Consider the following 19,502-nt stretch of genomic DNA (forward strand, 5'->3'; position numbering starts at 1 on the left):
TGCCAGTTATGAGTAAAAAGGAAGACCATAAGACTGCACAGGGACTCGTTATCAACCAAGCGAGTATACGGCAGTCACAATGAGAGGTGCGCCAGAAGTCATAATATTTTCTCTGAAACAATTACTATTAACCTCAACTACTTGACCAGACCGGTCGCATCTGTCCCTTTCGAGGAGCCCGCTCGCGGGTGCGACTAAAAACGTTGGGTAAATTCTCGTGCGAAGTCTCCTGTACTGGTTAATGTCGTGGATCGAAGGCACCAAAGGTTTCTAACACCAACAACAAGCTCGGTGACTTTGAGTTTGCTCTCACGTCCATGAGGACAGCGGCACTACTCTCACAGCGACTTCAGATTTCGTTGCCGTCGACAGCAACGTTAGTTCTACTAACCTAACCATGCTGCATTGAGGAGGGGAAAGCACTGAAAACCTGTAGCCTTAGTAAGTTATGCGATATAAAATCCTACGGCATTGACCCTATCCTAGCCTTTGGTCACTGTTAAGGGCCTTGAAAAATATTCGGACATTTTTGATAGAGTAATCAAAACACGGAAAGCCCGTCTAGGGCACGTTATGTACTGTTTGTACTGTTTGTTATGTACTGTTGCATGCTTACTTCTCGAGGGCTACTGGTAAAATGTCATTGATGATCAGAGAATGCTTTCCAAATGCGTTTCGCAATAATCCCGTTGTTTTATTTATTTCACGCTCGTGGTCCGGATCTGCGGTCACTACTTCTCCAGAGTAGACGTATTCACTCTTACTGCTTCTAGAGCTATGCTAAGTAACGTTACTAATGTTTCTTTCTAAGGCTGTTGAACATTGTCAGTTTTAAGTATATTAATTTCTAGGCCTACTGCTCTACTTTACCTGTCTAAATCAATGAACGTGGTTTCCGATTCGTCCCCTGGGTTACTTAGCAAAGTAATGGTCCTCAGCGAATCTCAGATTACGGAGGCACTCTCCCTTAACACCTATCCCTAACTGTTCTCAATCCAGGCATCTGGATACTTGCTTTAAACAAGCGATTAATAGCACTGGATTTATCGTGTCTTCCTGCTTAACACCCTACGTTAAAGGGATTATATTACTTTCTTTATGGAGAACTATTGTTTGTGTGCAGCCACTTTAGATATACCTTCCAGTGTTTTCGCTTATGGTTTATCTACACCGTGGTTCCGCAATGCCTGCATCACTGCTGATGTTTTGACTGAATCAAATGCTTTCATCGCAACCTATGAAGGCTGTATATAGCCCTGGGTTGGTTATATTCTGCGCATTTATTTATAACCTAGTTGATAGTACGAATATGATCTATGGTCAGGTAGCATTTACAAAAGCTTACCACGCGTAAACGTTTTGGACGCGGATTCGGGGTGAACAGAAAAAAGAAAAAAAAAAAAATCTGCGCGATCAGGAAAAGCAGGTGAAAGGAAAGCATATAGTTGCACGAGAAAGCATGCGTGCTCGATCCTATGGGACAAAACAGCAGATGACAGTCTAGCGAGGAAATGCAAAAATATGCATATATATATATATATATATATATATATATATATATATATATATATATATATATATATATATATATATATATATATATATATATATATATATATATATATATATATATATATATATTTTTTTTTTTTTTTTTCTGCGCGAGTCGCATCCTACAAACTTTTGTATATTAGTGTACCCTGCGGTCTCGAAACAGTGGAGGACGCACATTCGACCAGTCACTTGGCTTTCCTCCTATTATCTTGTAGCCTTCTTGCATTCGGTATACATGCTGCGTTCACCGCAACGCTACCCGCTCAAAGCGCCTTTTTGAGGGGTGGGACGACGAAAACAGGTTTTGGAGTAGCTCATGGAGAAGGAAAATATGCGATTTGGAGCAGCTGCTTAGCAGAAAATGTGCGTTCTGGACCAGCTTTGGAGCAGAAATTTAATCATTTTATAGCAGCAGTATCAGCATTTTGAAGCACCTTGACAACATGCGGGCAAACCTTAATTAATTTGTAAAGGCCTTCGCTATCCTCTTTGCCATGCAATCCAGTAGAAGTGACACTGCTTACAAGCTTCCCGTCGCGTTTTGAGGATGCTTCACTGCACGGACTATAACTAGCGCGTAGTTTTAGCGAACTGGAGGAAGTGCATGGACGCAAGCTGAGAAATATGCGTACGCGTTAGAACGCGCGACACCATTCCTAAGTAAATAAAGAAAAAGGATCCCACATGTTTACCGCCGTTTTTCCTTTCCTTCCCTTCATTAGCAAGTTACTGCACCCACACAGTTGTGCCATTTTCTCTCGCAATATAGGATGCCGCAATGGGTTATCCTAAAAACCGAGTGCCCCTTTTAGAAATCACTGCGCAAAATTTATCTGATCCATGTTTGAAAGCACATGTGCTGTAATATAAACTGCAGCATTTTTCTTCATATAACAAAGTGTGTTCAGTGCGATCACGTCTTGTGCACTTTTAATGAGCTACTTCACAACAGTTTTCTGTGATCAAGTCTCTACTACTAATGATGCGCTAGGTTTTGTCCATATGGACATCTTCCTCTGGGTTCAAAATAGAAATCTATCCGGTATCCTTTGACCAGCAAAAGGCTTTAGATGTCGTTAGCCATTCATGCCTATTACAAGTCTTGGAAGAAGCTGGTATAGGTTTTAATTTCCAGCGCGTTGTCAGAGCTCTATATTCCAGGACAGTTTTCGCAGTTAGCGTGTCAGGCTTTACCTCACAGGTCGAGGTGGGTCGTGGAGTCAGGCAGTGATCTTTGCCCTGCTCTCTGCGTGCTCGCGTTCAAACCTCTTTTTAGAAGCTTTCTCGTGATAGTAGAATCAGCCGAATCCATTTGCCAACAGGCTAGCCACCAGCTCCCAACCTTCGCCTATGTGGCCGACATGACCACTGGCGTTCCGGATGAGATATAGGTCTTTTCCGTTCTGGACGGTCATGGAGATGTATCGGAAGGCCAGTGGGGCTAAGGTCAACAAGTTGAAGAGCGCCACCTTGTATTTTGATTGCTCACCGTCCAGTCCACAACCCGCTCACGGTCTCACCGTGGAGGTTGGACTTCGCCTCCTAGGTACTTGATGGTCCGTCAAGTATCAATTAGTCCATGGCTCAAGAAAAGATCGAGACCAGATGGCAGGACTATTTGTGCCCGCTTACGGCTCGTGCCAATATCGCAAGGTCTCTTCTGTTTTCTGTCCTTACCTATGCCGCCATCAATAGAGCCAAAGACGTGATCACACACAACATAGTCACGACGCAAACACTTTCTAAATGAGGTATGAAAACTAAATAGACTACCTCCAAAATGGAAGCATACTAAAGAGATATTTATTCCCAAACCATGGAAGAAACCTGAAGTGGACAACCTCAGGTCTATATCACTAACGTCGTGCCAGGGGAAGCTGAAGGGGTATGTAATACTAAACATACTTCAGGAATATGCACAGGAAAGAGGTATTTTCCGAAATATTGCTAGGTTTTAGGAGCAAGTTGTCAACACAAGACGCAATGATTCACTAGAAAGCAGACATCATAGACCCAATCAACAAAGGGGGTAAAGAAACTATACTGGGCCTCGATTTACATAAAGCCTTTGATAACGTCAAACACGAAGCTATATTACCTAATTTAGCTATGAGTGCCCCTGACAAGAGGATTTACGATCACGTTAGGGACTTTCTAAATGAAAGAACACCAGATATAAATCTAGGAGACACCAAGCGGCAAACTTTTAGCTTGGAGACAAAGACAGCCCACAAGGCTCAGTGTTTTCCCTTTCCTTCTTCAACCTGGCGTCAAAGAACATACCACCGTTTCTGCAGACAGTTAAATGATAAACGTACACTATACGCTGACGATATCACATTACGTACACACACGGGCAACGATATGGGAAAACAGAAGAAAAGAAGATCGTCATTTTCGAAGAATACGCGGAATGGGCAGAGTTAAAATTCTCGCCAAGCAAATCCGAAAGTCTGGTGAGCTAGGGGGCGAGAAAACACGACATCAAAGGCAGGAGACATTCTGGTAGAATTAAATGGGTCACCGGTAGCCAGTGTGGACGAAATCTGGGTCGTGGGACTGATAGTCCAAGGCAATAAAAAGAACACAGAGACAATGAACAGCCTTAAGTAAAAACTTAACATGACAACCAGGCTGATAAAGCAAATAGCCAGCAAAAGACGGTAAGTCAAAGAGAAAGATTTGTGCCGAATGGCGCAGAATAGTATACCCATCCCCTGCCTCAGGTATAGGGCTGGTGGAAAAGAACAAAACAGGGGGGATCATAAGGCAGGCACATTAAAGCTCTTGGGCTACTCGACTGCACCCCTACGGAAAGACTTCTTAAACCTGGGGGATGGGTATCTAAAACAACACCACGGAACTGTGTGACGCACATATAATCACAAAGTTAGGGAGGTTAGCCACTACACCCGCGGGATGGAAGGTGCTGGACAACCTAGGACTACGTGATCGAGTCCCGGAAAGAAAGGCGCAAGCAAAACTGCCGACCAAAGTAAGGAATGTACGCCAAAAAACGTGTACCCTGATTTTCATGAAGGCAGGAGGAGAGCATAAAAAAAAGGCCATTGAAGCCAATTTAGAAAACTTCTAAAACACGGCCTATGCAGACACGGCGGAATACGGAGGAGGCAACTCTTTTGTGGTCGTGGGCGTGAACGACTCGGGTGACACATGAACGGCCCTTTCAATAAAAATAAAGACCCGAGGAACAGCAGAGGAGTCGGCTACCGCCATGGCAATGGTCAGCACCAAAGCAGTCACATTATTAGCGACTCCAAAATCGCTACAAACGATTTCGCGAGGGGTATGATCTCTAAGGAGACAGAACGAGCTTTAAGACATGGCTGAAGCCAAAGAGAGGTGGAACTATTATGGGCACCGGCGCACTCGGGGAACAGGGGAAACAAGTTCGCTCAGCCGATGTCAGCAGATAGCCGAGCAGTGATTCAGGTTGAGTTCCTCATTTCACGAGAGACGCATTGAAGCCGCGGTGGTGCAGTGGTAAGATGCCCGACTACTGCGCCGGAGTACCTGGGTTTGATCCCGACTGCCGGCTGCTGCGTTTCGATCGAGGCGAAACGAAGAGGCGTGCGTGTGCTGTGCGATGTCAGTGCCCTCCACAACGGCTCTTTCCCTTTTTCCACGCTCACTCTCCCTCCCTCTTTCCCTTCCTTCCTTCCTTCCTTCCTTCCTTCCTTCCTTCATTCCTTCATTCCTTCCTTCCTTCCTTCCTTCCTTCCTTCCTTCCTTCCTTCCTTCCTTCCTTCCTTCCTTCCTTCCTTCCTTCCTTCCTTCCTTCCTTCCTTCCGTGTGTTGCCTTAAGCTTTGGGAAGTAAATATTCTGGTACATCCTTATTCTTTAGGTAATTTATCGCATACCTCATGCACTCAAAAAATCATTTTTGCTGCCGTTACCAGATGGCTGCTAACGAATAATGGTCCATGTGTAATTACAAAAAAAAAAATACCTCTATTCACACGACACAGCTGCTAATAGTCTAGGATCAAATTTAACCTTACATAAAGAACGGCTTTTTTCTTTTCTCTGATGGCTTGACACTCCATAAGTGTAACACTTTGCATGAAGGCAGAAATTACAATGGGGCGAATTCATCTATGTTAGATTAGGAAATGAGTACTGGAACATTACCTTAGATATGACCTCGAAATGTTAACCAAATGCTGCGAAGCAATGGTCGCTGCTAACTGCGAATATTAGGGCTGAGAAGCGATGTACAGTGTGGTAATATATTTTCCCCAGTGTAGGTGTAAGGGCGCATATGCTTCTTTAAAGAAATTTGCAAAGCTTGTGGTACTGCTCACTGCGTAGCGATGCAGGATTATCTAAAAAAAAAAAAATCATGCGGCAGTTTATCTCAATGGAAAGAGGAGGGATACGTACACTGATACCCTTTTATTCTTATGTGCTCAGTGAGAGCAGGTTCAAGCGCGCACTGCGCCAACGATCACACACTCGTTATCAAGATACAGGAGCCGCCTCTGCACTCGTGCGCCACTTGAGGGCACGATAACGGCGCAGTGGGCGCCGTAGCGAACAACGTTACCTGCGAAAGTAACCTTGATAAGAACGTCATCATTGAAGTTTATCAATCACAATGTAGCGAGTGGTGCACCTGTTGAATGAGTGCGGATAGAAGAAAAAAGAAGGTCTCCGTACGAAAACGTTTGTGAGTTATGAACTCTCCAATATTTAACGTCAGTTGGGTTTATCCTTCATGTGGCGATGTGAGGAAACACTCGTTAATGAGAATATCGATGTTCTTGATATAAATTATAATGATTGTTCGGACTCGCAAACATTCACATTACTTGATGGCACGACAGAAAGGTTAACTATTTATTTACCACATAAATAAAACCAGAAGAAACAAGCAAGGAGAAAGCTATTTACATGACTGAACCGCTGATTAGACAAAATCAGCCTTGGTTTAACCCAATGCGCTTTTAAGCTCCCTGTCTCCTGCCTTGGTGGGAACAGCAACCAATAAGAAAAAAGGCGACAATCCCCACCAATCGATGGTCAGAGAAAGTATATTGGCTAATCAAATATTTGGGAAAAGAGAGGTCCCAAGCAAACATACAAATAGCACTGAAATGATTGCAATCCGCACCTCTGCCTTCCCCTACGTTTTCTTAAAACCTCTTCCGCACATGTGTATACGGGTCAAATGCTGCGGGAACAATTGCTAAGGTCCTTTATAAAAAAAAAACAAAAAAAAGGAAAGCTGTCGCTAAGGGATCAAACGCTTAGTGGAAACTCCAGCGTAACCAGGCGCCTCTTCTGAGCACCCAAAGCTCAAACGATTCATTGGCATCACATCGCACACTGGCCTGCCATCGTCCACCTGCTTCCTCACAAAAGGCTATATGCACATAAACAAAGGGAATGACGTGCACGTAGCGAAACGAGAATGCATAAAGAAAACGTCCACTGGCCACAGAAATAACATTCAACACTGTGAACACTGCACAAAGCTGCGCGCTGGGAAGACGTCTATGGTAGGAAGGCAAGACGGGGAGGGAACGAGCGCTCTGCAGCGGCGGGTGCCGCCGGCAATAGAGCAGCCACCGAGCCTCAGTCGTGCGTCCGCGGTTCCACCAATTTGGCAATCGCCGTGACCGCGGACAGGTGAACATCTCAAAGTAGCTGCCTGGGCTCGTACGCTCTGTGCGGAAAACCGAACGGCGCACTACAAAGTTCACCGAACTTCACAACCTCCATGCGAACCCTTTCGTGCACATAAACAACATCAACTTGTAGTCCTTTTCTAGTCCTCCTCTCGTCGTTCTTCAATTTATTTTAGTGCATAGCACTACTAGCCGCAATCACAGATTTCGCCAATGTCTGTCCGAAGCCGCTCACTCTCTCTCTTTACGTAAACTTGAAGTGGAGAAAGAGAAGGTGGCGAGGGCGCGTCCATCACGCGGCTCAGCATTGAGGAGGCGGAGCGGCCGCACAGCTGCAGCAGAAGCCGCTCTCTCTCTCTTTGTTCATCCGTCTCCCCGTGAACTTGAAGAGGAGGAAGGGAAAGTGGCGACGCCCGCACCACGCGACTTTTTCTACACCGAATGAGCTAAGGGCACTAGATGTCTTCTTTGAAATATCAAATAACGGTGCAGACATCTGCCCTATTATAACAAATGGCATCCAGCAAAATTTAACTGCCTAGTAATATCTAACTGATTTGAGTGTTTGCTCGAAAGTATTTGGAGCACTAATTAACTTGGTTTAATTTTCTGGAGCGTAGGTCCCGAAGCACGACTCAGGCTATGAGAGACGCCACAGTGGAGCGCTCCGAAAATTTCGACCACCTGGAGTTCTTTAACGTTCTCTGGCATCGCACATCACACTGGTTCCTCGCTTTTGGCCTCCATCAATAAGCAGCCACCGCGGCCGGGATTCGATCCCGCATCCTTGGGCACATCAGTCGAGCGCTCTAACCATTGCACCACCGCAGAATGGTAGAACAGGAATTATTCTGCCCGACGAAGTCATTCAGCGCATTGCGCAGATGATGAAGAGAGGAAACAATAACGCTCGGGAAACAAACTCCGCCTCAAGGGTAGAAGATCACGATAGCGTTGATGGACCTCGTGGTCACCTTTCCTGCTTGCCGTTAGCTACTGCCTGCTTATCATACGGCTGACTAAGATAACGACTTGTTTAGGTGCGCACATTCAGTTACTTTTCTTTTCTTTTTATTCGCAACGAAATATGCTTTCGATGGCAACGCCGCTTTGTCGTCATCACTGCCTATTAATTAGCATACTCTTAATTACAGTCAGCGTCAGTACATGTCCTCAAGACACGCCACTAAATCAGAGACCATAGTGCTTCCACTAGAGTCCCTTTGCAACACGTCGGTACCAGCGACCGTTCGTGGGCAAAAAAATAAATAAATAAAAAGCCTTCGTGGATTACATGCAGCGTGTTCTTCCCAAAAACCAAAGGGCCTGGTTTTGACCCCCAATACCCACCCTAAATAACCCAAATTTATTTTCCGATATCCTTTTTCTTTCTGCCAATGCTACAGGCAGGAACCTCCTCACCATTGCTTTCCCACATTTGGACATTTCCCTGATATTGTGCTGACTGTTTAAGATACCTCAGTTTATTCGATCACAAACGACGCATTTGCTGGCGACGCTGACGATGCCAGATTCCCTGCAAAACGAGGTCCTCGGGCTATCGAATAAAACATGTGTCCTATTCAACCCCAACCCCAACCCCAAATCCAAATTTAAATCCAAATACAAATTTAAACCCAATCCCAATCCCAACCCAACCCCAACCAATTAACCCAGCCCAACTCATACGAACGCTACACCAACTCCACCCCCAAACTGACCCAATCCAACCCAAACGAATCTAAAACCAATTCCACCCCAAACCAACCTAAACCAAACCAACCCAACCCAATCCAAGCCCCCCCCCCCCCCCCCCCTTACCTCGATGGCTTCTTCGATATGCGGCACTCGCTACGGCACAGGGTGAATTAAGGTTTTGGGACATACCTGACTCTTGTCCAGGCGCTCCAGGTCTTGGTCACGAAGAAGGCGGTCATACAGGGCGCGAGCCAGCGGTGAGTGGAGTATAGGCCGCATGTTGGTCATCTGGAGCCACACAAGAATAAAAAGTGAGCTGCTTTTTAAAAGCGCCGAAAGGGCTTGTAACGTTCAAACACCGCGACTTTTGTGTCATGCGGAAAAGAACGTTGCCACGCGCAGCAGGTACTAAAACGAAAGCAAGGCTGTCCCGAGAACATGGCGAAAAGACATTGCGAAGACACGAATCACAAAAAGAAGACAGCTGCCTTCTCATCGCAGCCAACTGCACACTGTTCGTAAGGTTGTCAGGACTCAGGACTGGCGTCGTGGGTGCGCTGCATTCCGGCTATAGACACACAGGAGACAATTTGGCCCCATGGCACATTTTTGTGCAAGTAATATAACCCGCCATAATGAGCAGGATGTAATTCGTGCATCGTTAATATGGCCCCGATAATATGAACGACTATGATTGCACCAGTATCTTCTGGAGATCAAAGCTTTTCAGGTGCATTTACACCTACAGCTCAATGGAAACTCGCTGCTCGGGCAACAGATGAGGTGAAAATGCTGAAAATGTGTTTCAGTCGCGTTGATAAGGACAGCGATGTGAACAAAAGTTCGACTGTGATAACCGGATACTGCCTGACAGAACAAGGGCTATGAAAGCGTTTTGGGCATGATTAGAAAGGCCAAACATGCCCTGAATTATTTCCCTTGCTGCATTCTAAAACGCGCATCATTTCATTCGTGGCACTCAGTGAGCAAACTTCGTGAGCGTGAACTACCAGACGCACCGATTCCCCTTGTTCGCGCGCTTTCTGAATGCTAAAATACCACCTCTTCTTTTCTCACCGGCGAAGCGCTCGGCGACTCACTTCGAGGTACGCATTGCTTTACTAGACCAAAAACCATTACGTTGCTAAAAAAAGAAAAAAAAAAAATCAACACCACCGTTTTTATTTTTTATTTTTTTTTTTTTTTTACAGTATGATATGTCTAAAGAGAAAACACGGTACAAAGATAGAGAGTCTGAGGCACAAAACTATCGAAAAAGAACAAAACAGCGCAGGTAAAAAGCAGTAAATCTTTGAATACAAGTAGGAATCGCTATTTACGCGAATCCAAAGCGTAAAGAAATAGTTCTTAGTTAAACTTGGTCATATAGCTTCGATAAGTGAACAGTTGCATCGATAACGAAAAACAAACGGCACCGTCGACGTTTGACTCCCACTCGGGAGCCGAAATCCCATGCGCCGAGTGCTCAGCTGTGCACATCAGCGAGTCGGGAAATTTTGGAAGAAGATTTCGAGAGCACCAGAACGACGTGCGGAATCGGCGGGTGGCTTCGAACACGCTTGCCGAACATTCGATACCTGCCAGCCACAGCATCGGCTGCGGGCATAGGCCCCTGGGATCGCAAAAAAAAAAAATAAATAAATAAAAAGGACAAGGCATCGTGGTAATCTACCCCCAATATACATAATTCTGGGATCGGTCACGCACCGTATTTAAGGCACTGTTTCTTCGTTTCACCTTTATTGTGAACAAGGTTTGCGTGTGGGAGCCGAAACTTCAATTATTTTGGTCAATGCCGTTTATTTTTCGTCATGCACCATTCCGACTAGATGTTCTTACGTCAAACTCTAGACTTCAGTTGCATATATACTGCAAGAGTCAGAAATGGCTCGGCGTAACAAGTGTCAACAGATAGGCGCGCCAGGAAGCCTTACAGATCACTGCGGAAGGTGCGAATGTGCATCAGTGCTCGAGAAAAAAGACGTTTATATTTGGCGGATGCGAGGAGGACAAGGAAATCTGGGAAACGTTGCACATATAGCCGATGAGGCGTTTATACACAACTTTTACCGCTACAACTCAGCAATAAAATTCGCGTTCATTGCACGCGGTCTCAGACGAGTGAACGCAGCAAATGCACATTCTTCCGTATCCATGACATTCTCCTTGCAAGGTTTCGATAATTCCTCGGACAACCTAGCACCAGTCTCGCCCAGGAAGTGTATATCTCCAGACGCTGGTAAAGGTGTAGAGTTCGGCAAGAGTAGGGACAATACAAAAGCCAATATGTACAAACTCAGACGCCGATCAAGACAGCACACTTCCGCACTACGATCAGCCCACAGCCTGCATCACGCAAGGCGATTAAGAATGTTGTGCAATCTTCTGAACACAAAGTCGATGCCAAAAGGCAATCAGGCAAAAGGGTTTGCTAGCCGTGCAGCCTAGCACTCATGACATTCCCTGAGCTCTAAGCCTGCGAAATTCAAGGACAACTCCTGTGCTCACCTTTAAAGACCCAGTATTGGTAGAGGTGCCGTCGGGGTATAAGCGAATTCCGTTTCCTACTCATTTATGACAAAGGAGGTAGGTATATGCAACTGGCTAACACTGGTGTGATACCGACTTGACTACACACCGCTTTCAGTGCCAAAAGCTCTTGTAGAGCCAACTTGCCCACAAATTACTTTGTGTGAAGCCTACATGCCGCAACGACACATGCACCTCTAATTTTATGCCGTGAAATAAAGACGTTAAACATTTTGCCAAACTTTGTGCCAATCTCTCAATGTCAAGCCGCCAAGGGAAACCGTCAAGCGGAGTCTACAGGTTCCTGGAGACGTCGCCCAGCTACAGGAAGAACTGAAGAGGAAAGATGTGAGGCAGAAGATAGCATACAAGCCGCTGAAACACCAGGAGAACGGGCTGCGAGGCTGGACGCTGACCGTAACCGAAAGAATGTTAAACGCGCTGTTCAACCGGAAAGTCTTACCGCTTTCGCACAAACATTAGTTGAACCATGCTTCTCTTTATTTTTCTTATTTTTGCTAAATTTTCTATTACAGATAACTCCTTTACGGACAGTTTTGGTTCGGAATAAAAGTGCTCATATGACGAAGCCCGTCTGTCGTTGCCTTACTACTCTGCTGGTTAGCTCCTCGGTCTAGTGCAGTGTTCTCGTTTTTTTTTTTTATTTTTTTTCCTGTTCGAGTTAGAAGCTTTACGAGGAAGCCTTTGGCGAATTTCAAGAGTATAACGCGAGTATGGAGCTAAGTATTCTTGGCTCAAGAAGCTTGAATCTGGGACTGCTTGCACTCAGTATAATGCTGCTCGCTGGCGGAAATGAGCGCGTAAAAGCTGGAACTGCTGATTTATGTAAGTAAATACTGCACAAAAATTCGCAGTAGAGACGTGTATTCCGGCAGTCCACAGTTAAGAGCACGTTACAACAACACGGAAGCAAATTCAAGTTACCACTTTGTGCAACAAATGCATGCATTAACGATGAAAGTTCGAGTTTCTTATCATAGTAATACCCTCGGCCATCATGGCCTTTATAAATAAAAAGATATCCGATAACAAGCAATCACAAAAACAAAATTCTACTTTAAAAAATGACAAATACATGGCTCTCGATAAAGAGAACGAGAGAGCTAAAAGAAACAACTAAAATACCTCTTGCGCACGTAATACATTAAATTATTTCTCTGAGAACAGCAACGACATAACAGACCTGTTGTATGCTTAAGTCAATAGTTTTCGCCATTTCCTCAGGTAACAAATTTGTTCAACAGTCACAAATATCTAACGATTCTGATACAGGAAATTTTCATTCATGACATCCGGCAGTGACTTGCTGCACGTCATGGAAAATCTTTATTGCAAGCTCAAACTGAAAGCAAATGGATCATTCCATTAAACGTGCCAGGTGCGGCGTTCAACCATCCGTGATTTCTCGGAAAAGGAAATTCATGTTAGTTGCGGATATAATACAGAATAGTAATCTCCCTGAATGTTCCTAGAACATTTTTTTTTTTTATTGGTCAAGCGTCACTAGAAATATAAGGCTTGGAGCAAATATTGAGATCCGAACATAGTTTTTCACACATACATGTAGCACTCACATGTTTCTTAACACTCCGTGTTTAATTCAGAGGTGAAAACATTCTCCAAGATCAATACAGAATCTGCACTGCAGAAATGCGTAACCGTAAGCGTTGCTGTGTTGTCCGCGAGGTGTGCCAGCGGGATTCCGAGAGTGACAGATACTGCGCCTTTCCTTTCATGTAAACCAATTACAGAATGCCGGTTAACTTTGATACGTACAACGGAACGCTGGTTGTGTTCGACAAGGGGCGCGCGATGTACCGTGCGCTGCAGCAACGCTCAGGATTTCGCATTTATGCACTGAGACACGTGACTGGAAGCTGAGAACCGAAACCTGGAAGTTGGCTGGCGGTCATCTTGGCTCCCAATTACACGCTTAATCGTATCTGATTGATTACCTCCCACATCAACCATTTTGTCACGTGCACACCCTTCTTTGACGCTCTATCCCATGGTACTATTTTTTTCCCGATATACCAACTAGTTCCTCTTTTATAGCTTCGACAAGGTCACGCCCATACGAAACTCGCCTATATACCAATACAATGTGCACGCATTAAAAATTTGTTGTTTATAAATTTTATACTCATTGAAATGTCTAGAACACGGCGCTATACACGCCAACCAGATGAAAAAACCTTTTTCTCTGGGAATATTCAAGTAGATCACCACTATTTATACCCACAACTACCACAATTTTTATTTATTTATTTGTTTTAGAGAAATCGAAAATAGTCGAGCGCCGCTCCTGGGACGTTTGCGATGGAATAGTACAATATATAGAAAACCTTGCTGCTAAAGAACGCAGGGAAGCGCATTTTTAAACCCTCCAAAGTTTTCCCCTTTACTGCTTAGCCAAAATGACATATTAGATATTGCCTAAATTTGAATTATTTTTATTTTGACGCAGTTTGTACGGTAATAATAGGTTAACGTTTCAATAAATGGGGTTTTCGCATGCAAAATTCTAACTTGCTGAGCATTGTTCGGTGTAGCGCCCTGGACCAGGTAAAATGTATAAACGAATGCTCCATACGTTTACAGTAGTGAGGAAAAGTTGATAGATGGTCCTTTCTGCAAATGGATGCGCCTGTCCGGCAACCATAGATGCATTTATCGCCAAGCAAATTGGATTTATTGGGCTTAAAACTCTTCCCACCAGTGGATTCAAATTTGTGACGACCTTGCTGAAGAGTGATCGCCATTTTGCAGCGAATGGATCTGCTGCGCAGCCTTCGGAATCAGCGCGAAAAATTCGGTTTGAACGCACACAGTTTGCTTGCAAAATTGGCCGGTGATGGCGACGCCTGCATTTCGCGTTTCGCTCTTTTCTAACTTACGAAAAGCCCAGTTTTGGTGAGACTGGTCACTGCAGTGCTGTGAACAATCGATATAGGCCGGCTTCAGTGTCGCTTTCATGCACGCACGCTTGTACCAAGTGTCAAGGTTCTAACAAAACGCCCTTGTAGACATTTTAATTAGCCGCACAGTAAAAATGGATGTTCAAGGAACACAAATTCATTAGGGATCTGTCCAAACGAACTTTTGCACACTAGGCTCAAATATCAGGGTTTCAAGGATTACAGCTGAAGGGTTAAACCATGTTAAACCTAGCTGAGCCGAGCTGCACGTATGAGCTGGTACCGCTGAGATTTACTCGGCAACAGAGCGAATCTTTCAACCGCTCGGCCATATAGAGCGATCAAGGATGACAAACGTTCACGCGTCAACGATAGGCCCACTCATGAAACCTCACTGCGTATTCTGTAAGTTCGAAAGCGAACGCGGGACAGCAAAAACTTTTTACCTATAGCGTTTTCCCGATCCTCGAAGACATTTGAACTACACTAATATTTGCACAGGTTAAACAGCTGGTTGGTTGATTGGTTGGTTTTGGGGGTTTAACATCCCAAAGCGACTCAGGCTATGAGAGACACCGTAGTGGAGGACTCCGAATATTTCGACCACCTGCGGTTCTTTAACATGCACTGACATCGCATAGCACAGGGGCGCCTTGCTTTTCGCCCCCATCGAAAAGCGGCCGCCGAGGCCGGGATTCGATCCCGCATCCTTGGGAACAGCAGTCGAGCGGCCTATCCACTGCGCCACCTGTGCACAGAGTACCTGCTAAGGACGGACAGAACATAATTGCTCGTTTTTGCAACCGCACAAAGAAGGCTGAGTTCAGAGGCAAGGCAAGGAAATCGGAATCAAAGTTGGCGGCGATGGCAGCATTACCGATCCCCCCATCTACATAAATGATCATCTGACACCTGAAAGCAAACGTCTTTTCGGACAGGCGCAAACACTGAAAAATGAAAAAGGATGGAAATTCCTCTGGGTCGACAACTGCCGCATCAAAGCTAGGGCGACTACTGATAGCACAGTGTATCGCATTGCCAGTGAGGCTGATCTTGCCATCTTCACCTAGAAAAAGAAAACCAGGCACTGGTATCATCCGATGGCCATGGCGCCAACACGCTAGACAAATTTCAGCATCTCCTCCACGCATGCGCTCCATCACATATTTCAGTTATTCATTTCAACATACGTAGTATTTCTAAACATTATGATGACCTTGTCAATTTTTTAACCATCTCGAAATATAACTTTTCCCTGATATGCCTCTCTGAAACATGGTTGTCTACTAACGAAAAACAATTATTCGCTTTATCAGGCTTCCGACGGAATATAGCCATCGCACAGAAGATCACCACGGCGGTTCGGCCATATACATATCTAACTTCTTAACTTACAGACGACGCCTTAATATCGCTTTCCGTACTAATAAATGCGAGTCTGTATGGAAAGAACTGGACAGGTATTTTCTTCCATCTAACAAACGTACCCTAACTGGATCTATTTATCGCTCTCCGTCTTCATCCAACTCAGATTTTTGCCTCGAACTCGACGCCATTCTTAAATTGCTGAGCCTCGAAAATAGTAACATAATTATTATGGGTGACATTAATGTAGACATCAAAAATACATTTGATGTCCAATGCTCTGAACATATATAAAATGCATTTTTAGACATGGTTTGGAATCTTTAATTGACACACATGGTGCACAGCTCTTGGCCCGCACACACTCATTGATCACGTTTTATCTAACATTCTGTCAGCTCGCACTGCTGGGGTAGTCCACTTCGAATAACCGACCATTGCCCTATTTTTCTACTACTTGAAAGTGTCACCATAAAGACGCCTAATGTCTGCAACTCATACTCATTTCACTCCGACCGGTCTTAACATCGTATCTCATATAGATTGGACAGCTATAACCAATGAACCGTGTCTGCTGAAATTGCTTTTAAAAGCTTATGCGATACAATAATTAGAAACATTAATGCTTGCACGTCCATATCTTCAGTTCAGCGTTGGTGTTCTGTGCCCAGAAATCCTTGGATAACAAATGGACTGCTGCGGTCTATTCGCAGAAAAGATAACCTTCATAAAAAAGTCAAACGACAGCCATTTAACCTTTCCCTCAAAAACCGCTTTCGCGCATATTCGCAAACACTCCCTGCACTACTTAAAAAAGCCAAACGGAACTACTATGAAAAAGAGATTATTAAAAATGGAAATAACAATGCGAAAAATTGGCAGCTCATAAAATCTTTCCTGCGCATAGACCACCAGCAACCCACTACAAACGAATTCCATGACGGTAATAAGACACTAACTGATCCATTGGACATAGCCAACGCGTTTAATATATTTTTTTCAAGTGCCCGATCAATGCAAGCTTCAGTTTCTTGTAATACTTTGCGCTGCCCATATTCATTTTATTTGTACCCCACGTCATCTGAAGAAACCATAACCACAATCTCTTCCTTAAAGAATACTGGATCAGGCTTAGAGCAGATCCATCCAAGATTAAACTTGTGGCGCGACAGCTCTCTTTTGTGCTCGCTAACCTTATTATAAAATATTAAAACAGGCGTTTTTCCTGTAGCGTTAAAGAGGGGCACGGTAGTACCGGGTTTTAAGAAAGGAGACCGCAATAATATGTCTAACTATCGACTAATAACTGTTTGGCCCTTTTTTAGCAAGCTCATAGAGAAACTCTCGGTTAAGCGTTTAATAAAGTATTTCACTAAGTTTAATCTCTTAACTCTCCACAAGTTTGGATTTCGTCTCAATTATTCAACAGAGCTTGCGCTATTAGAACTAACTGACGCTATCAAATGTTCGATAGACCAAGGACTTTGAGCGGGAGCTGTTTTTATTGACAACTAAAGCTTTTGATACAATTAACCACACCATACTTTTTTCCAAACTGGAGTCTCTTGGAACCTGCGGCCCAGCATTAACATTCATACGCGGTTACCTTACTGACAGAATTCAAATGGTAAAGTTTGCCGACCTTTTATTTCAGCCAGTATCCATTAACCAAGGTGTGCCACAGGATACAATTTTAGGACCACTGCTTAACATACATTAATGATCTGCCTAGTTATTTCAACACATCTAACTGCATTCTATACGCCGATGACACTATATTATATACTAGCGACAGAAACATAAATGACCTGATCACAACACTGAATGCTGAACTTGCAATTCTAGTTGATTGGTGTCAAGATAATCAGCTTGAAATTAATCACAAAAAAAAACACATTTCATGGTCTTTCATTCGCATAATAAACAACGGATTAATATTGCTCCGCTTTATTTGGATAACCACATAATTCCACTTTCTAAATGTACTACATTTCTTGGTATCCTACTAGACGAACATTTAAATTTTAACATGCGCACTGAATCAATATGCAAAAAAGTTGCCTTTGGCATTAGAGTGCTTGTTCGAACACGTCATTACTTTCAGCCCCATATTCTTCGGACGCTTTATTTCGCATTTGTTCACAGTCACTTAACCTACTGTATATAATCCTGGGGAACTACGTATCTCCCTCATATGTCAAGCATCCGTCATTTACAAAACTCTGCAATTCGGATACTTACCTTTTCCCCGTCCACTGCCTCAGCTGCCCCTATATATCGAAATCTTAATATCCTCCCTTTACTGAGTCTGCTCCACCTAAGATTAGCCACACTTATGTACAGTGCTCGTAATGGTGACATTGTCATTACTGCCCTTCCGTCATCTTCCCTCATAAACAGTCTTCTGACTAGATTTTCCCAAAACGACCATTTGCTACTTCCCAGAGTTAACACTAATTATGGCAAACAAACCCTTTTGTTTTCAGCTATAACTCCATGGAATTCACTAACCTCATATGTTAAAACAGTTCGGTCGTAAAGGCTTTTCACTAATAACATCAAAACATTTTTATTAACGAAGTTATAACCACACAGTTATGTTTTTCTTTTTTTATGTATCGTTGTTCTTGTTGTTCATGGACTTTAACATATTTTAATGTTGAATTTCTTCCATATTTGTCAATTTGTTTTAAGCATTTTGTTATAGGAGGTCCCCCTGATAGCTTCGCTTTGGGACCTCCTTCTGTACCAAATAAACCATACTAATTTGTGTAATACATTTCTGATAATAAAAGAACCTGAACCTGAAAAATGAAAGTTTAGTCAGGTGGTTACAGGACGTCAAAAAAAAAAAAATGCTGAATTTACATATTCTGTACAACGTGCATGGTCTACAGGCATAAAATTAACTCAACTATCGCTTAAAAGGTGAATTAAGCGCTTAATGAGTTAGCATCCAAATCCATTTCATATTACAAACGTATTCTTGCCGCACTGTCTGTCCTCCCTTAAGCTTCCGCCAGCGTGGCTCGAGCGAAGCAGCTGTCGCCCACCAAGTGAGAGCGGTCACGCGCCCGTCCGCAGAGGGGCCCCCAATGGGTCAGTTGCACTGGGGCCCAAGACCGGTACCGATAGAGGCCCAGACACCGCGCGGAGGACGCCTCTGGCCCGGCCTCCGCTGCGGCGAGCTTTCAATGGGCGCTCTTTATGTTAACGACGGGTGACTGCAATCTACTTTGGTGCCTGCACCGGCGGTGCCTGCCACGGCACACAATCGCCTTTGTCTTGTGCTGGCGTAAGCACATTGAGCAAAGACGCGCCTGCTGTCTTGGCAGACCGCCGGGCGGGCCGCGGAATGCCCATTACAGGAGGCACGGGCCTACACTTCCAGGGTAATTGCCCGGAGGATAGGCGGCAGGCGAGCTATCAAATATTCAGCGCCTAAGTCCCGCTTGACCAGCCCTAATTGGCCGGGCTGAAGTGCCATCCATTACCACCCGCCATCCTCCCACGCAAAGATGCGGCCGCCCAAGCATGGCCACGTCAGCTACGCAAATCAAGCACTGGCCGAGCCGTCGTTATCGTAAGCCCAGTAAAGACGTCGCCCCCATCCCCTCCTTCCCCCACATGGCGCTGTCCTGGACGAGGGCTTCGCCAGCGTATATGATAAACGAACGAGACCAATTACCGAAGCGCTCAGTCCCGAGTGATGCTATCGATCAAAGGGCTCAATGCGTTGCAGGG

General features: G+C 44.5%; 1 protein-coding gene across 1 annotated transcript in view; it reads right to left on the minus strand.

Moving 5' to 3' along the window:
• Nucleotides 1-19,502, minus strand: part of LOC146205338 (protein-L-histidine N-pros-methyltransferase) — a 209,506-nt gene that overhangs the window by 189,141 nt on the left and 863 nt on the right. The window contains exon 2 of the mRNA XM_084589985.1: nucleotides 9,094-9,192. Coding sequence (XP_084446111.1) covers nucleotides 9,094-9,192 — 99 coding nt within the window. The remainder of the gene's footprint in view (nucleotides 1-9,093; nucleotides 9,193-19,502) is intronic.

The sequence above is a fragment of the Amblyomma maculatum genome, chromosome 1, assembly GCF_055883805.1.
Source record: "Amblyomma maculatum isolate TAMU_Amacu chromosome 1, ASM5588380v1, whole genome shotgun sequence".
Taxonomy (NCBI): Eukaryota; Metazoa; Arthropoda; class Arachnida; order Ixodida; family Ixodidae; genus Amblyomma; species Amblyomma maculatum.